Source organism: Astyanax mexicanus, chromosome 3, assembly GCF_023375975.1.
Source record: "Astyanax mexicanus isolate ESR-SI-001 chromosome 3, AstMex3_surface, whole genome shotgun sequence".
Lineage (NCBI taxonomy): Eukaryota > Metazoa > Chordata > Actinopteri > Characiformes > Acestrorhamphidae > Astyanax > Astyanax mexicanus.
The window spans coordinates 51,183,770-51,197,949 of record NC_064410.1 but is presented as its reverse complement, the minus strand read 5'-3'; the positions used below and the strand labels follow the sequence as shown (position 1 = coordinate 51,197,949).

At 39.3% G+C, this 14,180-nt stretch overlaps 1 protein-coding gene across 5 annotated transcripts in view; it reads left to right on the top strand.

Moving 5' to 3' along the window:
- Positions 1 to 14,180, top strand: part of csmd3b (CUB and Sushi multiple domains 3b) — a 524,461-nt gene that overhangs the window by 294,580 nt on the left and 215,701 nt on the right. For all 5 annotated transcript variants that reach the window (XM_022683312.2, XM_049475470.1, XM_022683311.2 and 2 more), the window contains one exon: positions 6,458 to 6,579. In XM_022683312.2, the coding sequence (XP_022539033.2) occupies positions 6,458 to 6,579 (122 nt within the window). The remainder of the gene's footprint in view (positions 1 to 6,457; positions 6,580 to 14,180) is intronic.

The following is a 14,180-nucleotide window of genomic DNA, read 5'->3' as shown; positions in this document are numbered from 1 at the left end:
TTGCTTAATGCTTTATTATGAATCTAGATCAGTCATTGGAACAGGGGGTAATAAGTGAGCTTTAATTGATATTGTGTCAACAGAAAGAACATTAATTTACTCCAAAGACTTTGTTTCTTTCTCTCACAACAAGTGCATCAATCAGTATGGCAACATAAAATATTTCCCTTTTTTGAAGAAATACGGTTGCTATAGCAACAATAAAAAAATCTTGAGCCGAGACGTGTTTACTGTCAGTGACATCACCAATACTCTGAGCTAACCAGCGAGGGTCTTAAAGCGACAGAGTGTTGTGTACGTTGCACTGGAAGGGGCAAGCTAACACACATTACACTGCTGGCGTATTTCAGGCAGACACTTTAATTATGTGTAATTAGAGCTTGAAATGAAGTAGAGCAACACAGACAACTTCGAGGCATAATTATTGTCTTTGAGAAGCATGCTGGGAAATCACGAAGCTGTTCTTTTTTTCTTGTTCTTCTTCTGTTGGATTCTTTCCATCCTTATTACTGAAGTGTGCACTCATGGCTGTTTTAGTTTTTTTAGAAAAAGTCACCAAAGACACAATCCGTTCTTTCAGACGTAGAGTTTTGATTTTAGTGCAGTTTCTGCCTGACAAACATTTAATCATTATAGCAATGTTAAAACGAGCCCATGTATAGTGATTTAAACACATAATCAGTTGCAATTCTTTACCAAGGGAGTCTCATTTCTCTCCTGTGCTGGCCATATGTCTGTTTTTTTAGTAAAAAAGTGAGCTTGACTTTCTCTTTTTTCACATATCTCATCCTAACAAGACATGGGGAGAAAATGAAAGCAGTAAATCCAACCAATCCAATCAGAAGGGTACAGTGTTATGTTTACTGCTTTAAAGTGATTGTTTTTTTTTCTTCGAAGTATAGTAAAAGGGCAAATGCTATCCATGCATTTCATTTACCTGAAATAAGTCATTAATAAGAAACGAATACAGTGGTCAATGAGGGTAAATGTATTGTCTATGAAAAGGACTACATTTAACAAATCAGCTAAGAAAAATTCCAACTGATAACCATATTTTATTATCTTTGGTTTTGCATGGTTTAAACTGGTCTTTGATAGCAGATTAGTTGGAAAATGGCTATCAAGGTGCAAACTTGCCCTATGGTGATAAACTAGCTGTTTTTTTTTTTTTGTTTTTTTTTTTGTTTTGTTTTTTTTTTGTTATGGTCATGCTGGGCGTTTAAATTGGTCATGCCAATCCTGCTGGTCAACCAGTTTATTCATGCTGGTTATGTTCGTCGGCTATCTTGGTTTTGCCATTTTAGTCATGTTTATCAGCTTGTTAATGAGGTTTGTCTACCAGCATGGTCAACTTGACTTAAGTGACATAAATCACATTTGCTCAGTCATTGAAGAATGAAATCCAAAATGCTTTTCAGAAAACTGATGCTTGTCAAAAATCTAGCCTTAATTAATATGTATTCTGCAGACATTCTGGAGCCATAAAGAGGCAGTGACTTTCACAGACTCAATAAAAGCCAAACTATTTAGCACTCTGACACAGCACATCATCCAAAGTGAAAAACAAACAAAGATTAGACGATTAGTAAAATAAAATCTTTTCTAGCCAGTTTTGTTTGATGAAGCAGCAGATTTAGTTACTTAGTTGACTATTGACTATTAAATGTGAACAGCTTTGGTAGAGCAGTTTTGACAGCCCTTTATATAATATACCTGGCTGTATTCTTAAGTGGTGAGGCTCTAGGCAGAGTGGTGCTTTAATGGCCATTGAAAAAAAAAAGTTGCAGTCTTCATCCTAAACACTACTACCACACTAAAAAGCAAGTAAAAATAGTGGCAACACACATTTCATTATAAGTCGTTTTATCATAGTTCTTCACATTTTTCACATGATGTGATAACCCAATTGTCCATCTCTTAATTTAAAAAATATCCTTTAAAAAAAGCAGCTTTGGTGCTGTGTTCATTGAAACCAACGATTCCGGGTAGGCTCTGGAACCATTGAACCCTGACCAAGATGAAGCAGATAAGAATGTGGTTGGGTGGTATAAAATGCAGATTTAAAACTATACAGTCATCTAGCAAACAATTCTAACCTTATTTAACCAAGCAAAAAGGTACAAAAACACCCACTGTAGCCTATTGTAGTCCCACAGTTCTGCAGTATACAGTACTAGTCAAAATGTTGGACATACATCCTTATTAATATTTGTTCTTTATTTTTGCTATTCACTATGTTGTAGATTAATATTAAAGGCATTACATTGAAGAAACACATCTGCAGTTAGGTACTAGTCAAAAAAGTGGCCCTTACAAACACCTGACATGAATGAATTGGAGTGCAGAGTGAAGAGAAGACATTTAACAAGAGTTCAGCACCTCTAGGAACTCCTTAAAGAAAATTGGAGAACCATTCCAGATTCTACCTAGTCTAGTTCTATATTAATGTAGATGTTTGTATGCACTCCTGGTTTCATAACGAATCATGTGTGTTGTAGATGTTGATTGTATTCTACTCTAGAAATGTCATTAATTTAAAGGCTATTTAGACTTGTACATCGTTCTTTTACCCCAACTTAATGGTGGTTCATTATTTGAACTATTTGAGGCATCATTTTTAAGACTATGAACATTGATGACTCAACAGTGCTCAACAGCTAGAACGGCATGCCATTTCAGCTTACCTGAGCTGCACTGGGGGAGGTCTTTGGGGATACATTTAATTGGTGCAGAGGGTTTAGTCTGGTTTCAGACTGAACTTTATTAGCACTCTTTCATCTGTTCAAAGTTAGCCCAAAAGTTCTTGTTCTGGCTTCTTCTTGTATTTAAATGACTGCTGAGGACTAGCAACCTTTGAAGTCCCTGTGTCCACAAATGACTGATTTAGCTTTGCATCTAAGGCATTTAGACACGTCAGGCAACACAATGCCATATGGCCACATGGAGAGAAAAAAGACAAGCTAAGGCAGATGGTGCAAGCGTGCCAAATATTTTCTGGACTTTCTTCAATGCAGACTCCTGACAAATATGCTTGTTTTCACTCAGTATGTTTGAGGTAGGACTAATGTATATGGTGCAAGTTGGTTGCACAAGTTGTGTTTATGCATATGCTGAGGTCTCTTGGAAGTAGCAGAGATGCTGGTCAAATGTTTTCTCTGTTGGCATGATGAAGGAAGTGAGTAACATGACCAGCAACAGAGAGAAAACAAACCTCCGCTCAAGCGCACAAGCCTGTTTTTACTGGGCCCAGCTGGTTCAATTTCTTGGCCAATGAGAAAAGTGTAATATGTGGGAGGTAAGGATTGCTCAGAAAGGATGAAAGGGAAGATGGTAGCAAAGGCACAGTCGCAAGGCATTTGAAGACAAGTGGGGTGCTAATGAGTAGTTTTCTAAGCAATATCTTTCACATAACTCAAGATTCTGATGCTTGAAGCATTAATTTATTAGAATAGCGTTTGTTCTATATGTTGTTTGAAAGCGTTGGCACATCTGCAAGCAGTGTACAAGTGCAGTGTGTCTACAGATGACTCAATATTATGGTGGTGTTGTACGTGTGGGTTTTTGTGTGGGTATGCTCTGACTGATATTAGCCTCGTGACATTAAGGCCAGGGCAATGCCACGGAAAAGGGGTGAATCACTTTGTTCCTAGGTTAATGCCATCATTTATCATTTTGGGTGGTAAATGTTTTTTTGTTTGTTTGTTTGTTTGTTTTTTGCTTAATAAAGATGACTACTCTGCTTCCTCTACATTCCTAATTGTTATGCTTTCTGCTGACTTGGCTCATTTTCCCCATAGAGGTCAGTTTCAATGTCAGGAAGCATAAAATAGTGAATATTGGAGGGAAAAAAAACAATACAAGAAGCAGGACATTTTATCAAGCTGGATGGGCAATTATCTTGATGCCCAGAAGTAAATGCTTATCTGTTGGCCGAGATCCTGCTTGGAAAGTCCAGCAATAATTCTTGATTAAAAGGGACGATAGTGCAACAGCCCGGTCCAAAAGTTTGGGCTAATGTGATTTAAAAAAACAGATGGAGAACAGCCGAAAGAACAGGTCAAAAAAAGCAAAGCATGAGAAGAGGACATAGGCCGTCTGTATCCCTTTCAGTGAAACTTTAGCCTCCAACATTATCATATTCTTAATCTCAGCACAAGTCAGTGGCTATTGCCCTGTTCTTGCTGAGGCGAGGCTCTTGTTTCATGAAGGTGGGATAGGAAGTGACAGGACATTGTTGTGCGAGTAATCAATTGTTTGCTCACCCTCCTGTCCCTTAATTTTAGAGATAATTTCTCTCTGGCTGCTTAGCTATGGGCGAGATGTGCCCAGCCAAGGCCATTCATTTAGCAGGCCGTAATTGAGCTGTCAGGCCCGGCGCAAGCATGCGCAGATATACTGTATGTCACAGAGAATACAGAAGCAGCCTGCTGGAGCGCTTCCACAAACTCTTAAATCGCCAGCTCATCCATAAGTTCTTGATGCTGCTTTAACGTGATGGAAACACTGGCGACAGGGAGAACAAGAGGACGGTGCTTTTGAAGTGTTTATGGATCCTCTTGTGTCCACTTCTGTAGTGTTTCAGTCTATGTCACCTTAACTCAAGAGATTAGAATGGAATGGAAGACCAGAGGTACCAATTTGTACGGATTCTGGGATTCAGAATCTAAGGCCTTCCCTTCCCAAAGACTCTACAGTGTCTCTGAAAATGTGTTGAAATTTAAAGAGCAGAATAAAAGTAGAATATTTTTTTTCTTCTTCAAAAAAAAATCTTTCTTGTTATCTTGCATATCAGCACAGACATTCATGCAGTTGTGCAGGATCTACACATAAGCTTATAAGCATCAGTTATTCCACACGACAGGCCTTTATCTGCCCAATCAGTTTTTTGGCGCACCCTGTGGGCTGTCAGGAACAGCTGCCCTCTCCACTGGCAGTCCTTGTGCTCCTTGAACACGGCCACCGGCTGCGCAGGCTAATACAAAGGAACATCCCATTCTCTCAGTACCACTGCACACGCCAAAGCCTGGCCGGTCTCACTGTGCGTAAGCGAGCAGTGTGTATCAACGTGGGTCCAGGCCCCCCACCGCTGTCTCTTGTCATATGCACACACGGGAAGTTTCCGGCACTTTGTCTCAGCGGTCCCGTGACCTTTAGCTATGCACTAAATCACTGCCTTCATGTCACCCGCATGTCTGTTTGTTCCCGCGGCTACAGGCTGCACAAACTAATTAAGAAGATGCCACTTGAAATCATGCAGAAAATTGCCCAGATCTATATTTTCAGGACAGCCCAAGGGTATTCTGACTTAATCACAAATTTTAATTCACCCATTTATAAAGGACCATTTTTTTTTTCTTTTTGTATCTTGGAAAGCTATTGTGCACCCATTGTCATACTGAAACAATGTGTCGGGTGTATTCCAATAATAAGTTTCACTCCAACAGACAGATAAGTATTATTAATAATATGGTTAACTTGATACATTGGCATTCTGTAGACTTGGTGCCACAGTGTGGAACAATAAATGATACAGACACTTTTCCTGTACACTCCAGCTGTGCCATCCACTTACTTCTCCTCTTGTGGATTTCTTAGACAGTGTGTGTGATTTTTTGACCCTTTTGGCTCACAGTAAGCTTCAGTTCAAATGGCAGACTAGGAAAAGGGCTCGTCAGAGGATACCATCCTGATGCCTTGACAGGGAATGACTTTCAGAGCAGAAAGATCGCTTTTGGCTCTGAAGGGGCCCTCTGGTTCCCCCTGTACTTGCCTGAGATAATGAGTTATTTATTTTCAAAAGCAATCAAGATGTCAGGAGCCGATAGCAAAACCTGCTGCCATCGGAGATAATGCCTCCTTGTCTTTCATCAAATCCCTGTCACTTTGGCATCGGCAATGATAAATGTGCCAAAAATACAAAGGGCCGGATTTGGGGATGCAAAAGCCTGTTTCCTTCAGAGCATGCTAATTTTAAGTTATCACTGTCACTGGCTGTGGGAGAAAGAGACCGGAGCGTGTCTATTTAACAAATTATAACTGGCATTTCTCTATTAAGATGACGAATCATGCCCAAGTGTATTTGGCTAAGCCCCACTCTGAATTAACTCGTTCAGCTGCCATGGATCTAGTCGTCTGAATATTTGATTGGATTGTTAATCGGTGACAAATGAAGGCATTCATGGCCGACTGGTTAAGATTTGTAAAGTTATATTTTGATATTTACTCTGCCAAGCTTTAAAAGCAGTTAAATAAAACTAAGTGAAATATAACACACATGTACCAGAATCAGTAGCCAAGTAGCAGGAGCATAAAACCTTTCAGGGGCATTTGACCACATCTGTTGCCAATTAACTGTTACTGTTGATTAGATTTCCACCTTATAATCACATTTTGAGACTCCAAGCTGCTAATGCTTTTAACTTCTTATTCACTCTTTCTCCTGTCTGTTTATTTACAGTGAAAACCTGTGGCTCAAACCTGCAAGGTCCATCAGGAACGTTCACGTCGCCGAATTTTCCCATTCAATATGAGAGCAACTCCCAGTGTGTGTGGATCATTACAGCCAGCAACCCAAACAAGGTAAACACATGAAAAAAATAAAAACGTATGAATATATGCATGAGAGAGGTGAGACATTCTCCATCAGAGGAACATGAAATCGTCTGAAATGTGATGTTCTGCTACCTTTGGAAAGATTTGTGGTTTGCCATTATCTGCAAAACTTAATTTAATCCTTTCTTCTCTAAAATATGTACATTTTTATTGGATGTATTGTTTATGCAGTTTGGAAGAGCACTCACGTGGTGCCTTAGTAATTACTTGTGGTGACATGCAGGACTGATTCCATTAATCTAGGGCACAGCTCTCTTTGTTTAAGGATGCTGATCAATTTTAGGGCTTCTGCAGTTTATGAATTTGTTGACAGTCTTGATACTTTAAGCACATTGATTTTTTTATTTAGTTTTTAGTGCGTATTAAAAATGAGTTGACTAATTTAGAGGCTGCAACTAATGGTCATATATTGACTGAGGAGCATTTTAACTGATATTGACTAACATGCTAAATGGGACAGAAACTACAGGGTGGATAAAAATGTGCAGATTCTTTTTTTTTTTTCTTTCAAAAACATGGCAGCTTTCAAGATGGCAGCCATGTTCAGGACATAGAAGGATAGGGCCCTTCACCTATTGCTTGCTGGGAAATTCAGATATGTATTTTTTCTTGTTTATTTTCCTTTTCATTTTTGTAATAAAAGGGTTTCCTGTAACTTTTTTTTACTCCCCCTGTAGTATTGTGTACCAATACTGCCCTGAAGCACTGGATATGTGTTGCATGTGAATGTAACTACTGCTTATCTGTGGAGGTAATTAGTTACTTATCTGTTCACAAAAACTTTTGTGATGTGTTCCTGGTACTCACAAGACACACTGTGAATAAAGGAATTTTGAATGCCTGTACAACTTTGGAAATCTGCATTCCAAATCCAATAATTCAAGTCACTTTGCCATAAGCACACATACTAGTCTTAAACCTTACTCACAAGATAACACCTGTCAGCTTATATAATACAGTTGTTACTTATATGTAATGCTCCAAAAAACACATCAGATCCCAATGGGAAAAATGATGGGGGCATGGGAGGATTTGGGGGGGTGATTTAGTCAATGGTATCAAATTTGCCTTCATTCACCGCATACAACCAGGCGTTGTTGTGCACCAGGTGGAACCCAGGACCCACTGTATCAGCGTAGAGTCTGGCAATGAGTCCAGTGAGATTTAATCTCAATACCTTATAGCAATCAGAGTACCGTTGGGTAGCCTGTAGAGGTCTGTGTGTTCTTCCATGTAAGGCACATATTGATGTGCCATCTTACAGGTGTTGGACTACCTGTGCCACATCTGTAGGGTCCAGGTGTCGCACCATGGTATTAGTAGTGATGCTGACCCTAGCCAACAGCAAAATTAGTGAAAAAGCTGTCAGAAAAAGCAAGGAGCGACAAAATGTCATGGGCCTCCACCTATTAAACCATTCCTGTTTTGGAGGTTGACTCTTTGTTGCCCCTCTAATGCAAAGCAGCTGAAACTGATATATAACCCCACCTGCTACTTAGCTGAACTGATCAATATCCCAAATTGACTTGAGTTGATGCTAATCTCTGACTAACAAGTATTCCTGTATTTTTTTGAGCTGTATATGTCTATTTAAAACGTAACTGTAACATTCTATTAAAGGTAGGAATTCAAAGGATTTTCACTGCAGATTAATACAATTGACTGTAACATTATCATCATATTTGCCTTTTTCATTATTCTAGTTATGGTACGGTAAAATGATTCTCTTTACATGTGGTCAGAAATGTGGTCAGAGAACAAGATCAGCCAGTGCTGGAGTTAAGAGTGTGAAAAAGCAAGAGCAAGGTCAAAGGCACAACAGTGGCAGCTTAGACGACAAGCGTATTGAACTGACAACCCTGTGAGCAATAGCCAAGCACTCTAACCACTGAGCCACCATTACTGCTGCACTGAACCAATTGAGATCATCATAATAGCAAGGAGAATAAGCATAAGCTGACGTTCCTGCTGTGACGGTCTGTATTCTTCCCTAACATCGGATGTCTGTTCAAAGGTTTCAGCAGATGAGCTGAATAACGTGCTGATAGGATTTCACGGCTCATGCAAATGTCTCGTGGAATCCAGATTGCACTATGCTATATGTCTATGCCATGTCTAATTGTAGAAGCTTTGACAGACAATCATAACCTAGACAGACAGACAAATAGCTTTTACAACTAAATGTCATTATATTCAAGATACACAATAGCATTTTATAGGAAATAGAAGTTCTTGCTTAACACCTATTTACTAAATAAACTTCAGCTATACTAAACCATTATGCCACAATGAGGGCTGACTATTTGTAAGCAATTTAATAAAAAAAAAAATTAAGTTCTCTCTACATTTTTATTCACTTGAAATAATAACATATTAATTTGGAAAAAAGTGTGCCAGAAGATTCAACTAGTTCATTAAACCTGATGTAGGGTAACTAGAATTAATCAGCTCACACCACTAAAGATTATGTACTTGGTCAATGTATGCAGCAATACTCACATTAGTCATTAGACAGTTGAACAGAAAGCACAATTAATTATGGTTTATCAAGAACAGTGTAAAATATTCCAGTTCAATGTGTACGATTGCATCTTTTTTGTTAAAAAAAAAAAAAAAAAACTTATGGACCTATTCAGGATATTTTTGCATCCCATGTAAGTGTTGCAGTCTGTATGAATACCATGTCAGTATAACATATCAATTTCCTTTCTGCAGTTACCTTCCTATTTTAAGCATAATTAACTTGGTGTTATCACTAATACCCTCTTGTAGAAACATACTGCTCTTCAGATTTGATAGAGCGTTTTTTTTTTTTTTTTGTCACTGTTCCTGTTCTCAGAATGTCAATAGTAGGGCTGCACAATGTAACATATTACAATTTGAAACCATCCCAATATGTGCCTGTGTAGTACTGATATTGCAGTGGATTGCAATATGCAAATATTTCACTGACAAATCATTATTTACATGCTGTGAGCATCTTCAGCAATCTCAGATGTCCAACATATTTTTCTCGTAACGTTTGGGATCCATTTGACCCAAAATGAATGTAATTAATTTGAACAAATTAATACAAATGCACAGTAACACATACACTTTGTCTAATCCCTGTAGATATGTATTATCAATAAAACAGGACTAACACAGGAGCAAACAAATGTGAACCGCATTCACAGCAACGTTCCAAAATTTAGTAGAAGGACTTCCCTGAACAGTACAGACAAAACTCTTTTTAACACCCTTGATTTCAGAAAAAAACAATGAATTAGCAGATATCACAACACCTTTGTCCATATAATATATATATATCCTATTAAGCTACAGCAGTTAACAAGTTTAGTCATGCTAAAGCAGCTTTTTAGCCTTGACTGCCTTTTAATGAGGCACAAATATGACTGCCAATCTGAATGGAAACTTTTGAAACAACAAACACTCTGATTTATGAAAACGATTTCACAATTCACGACTTACATTCTATTATATTCTATTTAGCCTCCCCAGTCTTTTTATGTTGATACTATAACAGGTGTTTAAGCCCTGACTACTTTGTAAATTAAACACACTACAGCAAATCTTAACAGAGAATATTTAGTTATATAATTTTAAAAAACCTCTGTAACAAAAACAGCCTGATTAATTCTAACTGTGGGTGGGAGTTTTGAAATGTAAGGATATTGCACATTTAAGGCACATTTCAGTTCCTGTATATAAGAGTGTAATTTCAGTGTGATATTTTGTCCATACTGTGCAGCCCAAGCCATTAGTATTCAAGCTGTAGCACTCGCACCTCCTGCTCCAGGGTCAGCTGTGCTGGTGTTGCTGGAGCAGAGCGAGTGTGTGTGCACGCATGTATGTGTGTGTGTGTGTGTGTGTGTGTGTGTGTGTGTGTGTGAGCATCAGCTCCCCCTGACTGCCTTGCTACTCCTGGCCTTCTATTTGATGGCTCTCTGCCTCCTCCTCTGTCCTTTTCCACCTTTCTGTATGGCCTTGTGACCCCTCCCATCCCTCTTTTTCCTATCCCATTCCCAGTCCCCCTCAACTAAATACACTTTTATGAGGAGCAGTACTATGGGCTTTGTTAGTTACTGTGTGTGTATGGGTGGGCACTGTCTGTTTCATTGTGGATTTTATAGTCGCACTTGAGTTTAATTTGCGCGTTTGAATGCGTGTTCGCACCAAACCTGATTGTGAATTGTGTGTGTGTGTGAGAAGTAATATATCACATGTATAAACACGTGTGTGAGAAATAGCAGTGTCCTCTCTTAAACCTTGAATGTGACAAGGCACACAGAGTGAGCGAGAGAGTTGCTCCGTGTGCAGGACAGAGTGCGGTGGCATTCAGCAGGGGCTCATATTGATGAACAGGCGGCAGAGTGGCTCAGGACATGTGGATTGATGTCCCTCCTGCCTACATTCGTAATAACAGCTGCGACAGCACCGCAGCCGCCTCTGTCTCCCCGGCGCCGCGCCCCGTAATTGATTCGAGTTGATTTGAGTCTCTAACGTTGCAATTCATCTCCAAATAACTGACCTCCCATGTACAACAAACAAGATCCCCCAGCAAATCCACTCCGGTCAGCCTTACAGCCAAGGCCTTCGAGTTTGACTCTCGGAGAGACAAAAATGCTTGAGTGATACTCCTGGGTAATAAATCTACGAGAACAAACCATTTCACCTGCTTAGTAAGTGGCTTCCATTGACCTTCTCCGCACCTGTCTGCACCAAAGTCCATAAAGAAGTTTTATATCCAGTTGCGCGAGGCGCCTTCTGGAGGCCACATTACACTGAGTCAGATGTATGTTAAAAAAAGAAAATACACCCAGTTGAATTTCTCCCACACTCTACTTCTGCCCATTCACCCTTCAATTTCCCAAACTCCAATCAGGGCAAGAATCATTGCTTGAAGGTTGGAATTGGCAGTCACTTCTTCAAGACACAAATCAGCTTAATCTTCACAAGCCTATTATGACAAAGTCTATAAAGAAGTCTTATAATAGGTTAGAGGAGATGACTGGAATCCAAGTTACACTGAGTTAAACAGTATGCTGTTATATATATGAAAATGCCTGTATAGAATTCTCACATCCTCTGCTTCTGCAAATTCACCCGTTAATTTTCCAAACTTTAGCCAGGGTAAGGATAATCACCCCTACACTGAAATTAGAAATTGTTTCTTGATGACACAGCACACAAATCAACGCAGTTCAGAAGCCAGTTGTAAAATGTCTATAAAACTATTTCAAATGCAATAGCATATAATTTCTCCATCTAGAGCTACAAATATTAAACCAAATTTGGAACTGACAGACATATCTTCCCAACACATACTATCTAGCTAAGAAGCCTGCGATGAAGTACAAACAAACATTTAACATCCGGTTGTGTGAGACGCATTCTGAATCAATTTCTGAAGATGTCTGGTTAGATTCCTCACACCCCCTACTTTTGCCCATTCACCTTTCCATTCCCCAAACACCTGCCAGGATCATTGCTCCAAGGTTGGAATTGGCAGTAAATTCTTCATGGCGCAAAGCAGCTAAATGTTCTGAAGCCTGTTATAAAATTGTCTAGACACCTCGGCATCGTGTGATGGATGGAAGGTAGCATGAAAGCCTTGTGGGCCAAAGAGATGTTCTCCATGTCCTCCCACGGCCCACCTCCCCTCGCAGTACTTTGAAAGGTCTGGGACTGTGCCAGCTCAAGTAGAGAAACTTGTTTTTGTTTTTCAGCAGCCTTGTCTTTGGCACATTGTTTTCAATAAATCAGAGTGTTTGTAGGCGCCTCCCTTGAGAAGGTGACATTTTTGTTATAAAAAAATGCCTAAAACACTGAGACAGCCGGTACACCTGGCACATAATTGAGGGGCTGGTGGTACTGCTTGTATGAACTGTATGAAATGCTGATAATGAAACGGCACTTTGGGAATTCTGTTTTAGAGAAGCTGTTGGACCAGAAAAGCAATAGTCACACATTAAATTATCAATATAATTGTTCAGTGTAGTGTAACCTCAGCTTCTGAGTCATGTTGTGCTTTAATTCAAATTGATGAATTATTGCATGCTAGTTCAAGGCTCAATGCCAGGTTTAGAAATAATTGGCATCTCCTTCTGAACAGAAGCGATTGCCATTTGCCATAATGTATCTTTTGTGGATTGAATATGATTTTGTTGATACCAGCATTACTCCATTGCAGACACGGATCGTCATTGCAGCAATTGTATGATCTCTGACGGAAAAGGAGCACTTAAGGAGACCCGAAAGTGATTGCATTAAAATGGACCTTCTACAATGTTGCCAGATGTCTCTGCCCTCCTTCAAGTGAGGGATGGCTAATGGCTGCTTACAGCAGAGAACATTATTGCTTCATTTATTTTTGGCAGACACAATTTTAGTGCACCAATTTATTTATATTGCGCTCCCTGCTTTAACCTTGGTGAGAGAGAACTGGAGGGTGTCAAGGCCTAATTCAATTTGAAGACATTAGTACTTAACTCTTCTGCAGCCCTGATGGGGACTGAAGGGTCACTGGTTCAGACTGAAAGGGCTCTGATGTGTGATAGTGATTTCTCAGGCCAATCCAGGTGCCTGAGTAGTGTGTACATACAAATGTTATACAGAGTAAACCATACAGCAGTTGGGGTCTTTGTAAATCCTCGATATTGCTGGAACCTCAACAGTGTCATAAGCACAGTGGTAATTTATAGTTTAATTAGTCTTAGACTATAAACTTAAAGTACAGCATCTATGAGGGACTATTATAGAGGAACAGTGACACAGATGCTAAAGAAGCATGCATTACAAAGTAGTCTAGGGCTTGACTTTTGCTCCTGTTTCCTAAATGTCCTCAACCACTTGCCGGCACTTTTAACAACATTTCCGTCAGCATCCAGTGCAATTTTATACCTTCACATCTTTTTTTTTGTCCATACAAATGTTTTTGACCCCTTGCCCCTTTTTTAAATTGCTTTGCTTTGCCATGCTTACTCTGGCCCGTGTACAGTTTACCAGATCAATTTACATCTTTCTATCTTATAACTTTTGACATTTTAGAATATTTAAGTATGACTGGTAGTGATCACTGTCTGTCTGTCCATCCATGTTCATTTAACAAAATGTATTTCTCTGCTTGAGTGTGATATATTTTGCATGGAACATCAAAAAAGTTAATAATAATTGCCATTTGTTTACTTTCACCTGTATTTTTGATATCTAGTATTTGATCTCAAAAACTTGCATCTTGCAAAGCCTACAGCTTGTATTTTGCTCAGCTGTCTAGGATACTATAGCCTTGTGCTGCGCCTGTGCTCACAGCGATGGGGTCAGGCTGTATGTACTGGCTCATATTTATCAGAAGTTTGTAGTTGCTTTTACAGATGGGTCATTCTTCAAATAGGTCACTTTGCTTTGTGACAGTTGAATGATAAAGGAGCTGAGTTGCTTTACACATTCTGTGTGTTACAGCCCTCTGGACTCATATGTTTACTATATTTAGTGAAGGCCTATGTTCCACTGCCTGCTCCACTGATGCACTAAAAATATATGCTGGGGTCAGAGATAAATCTAAGATA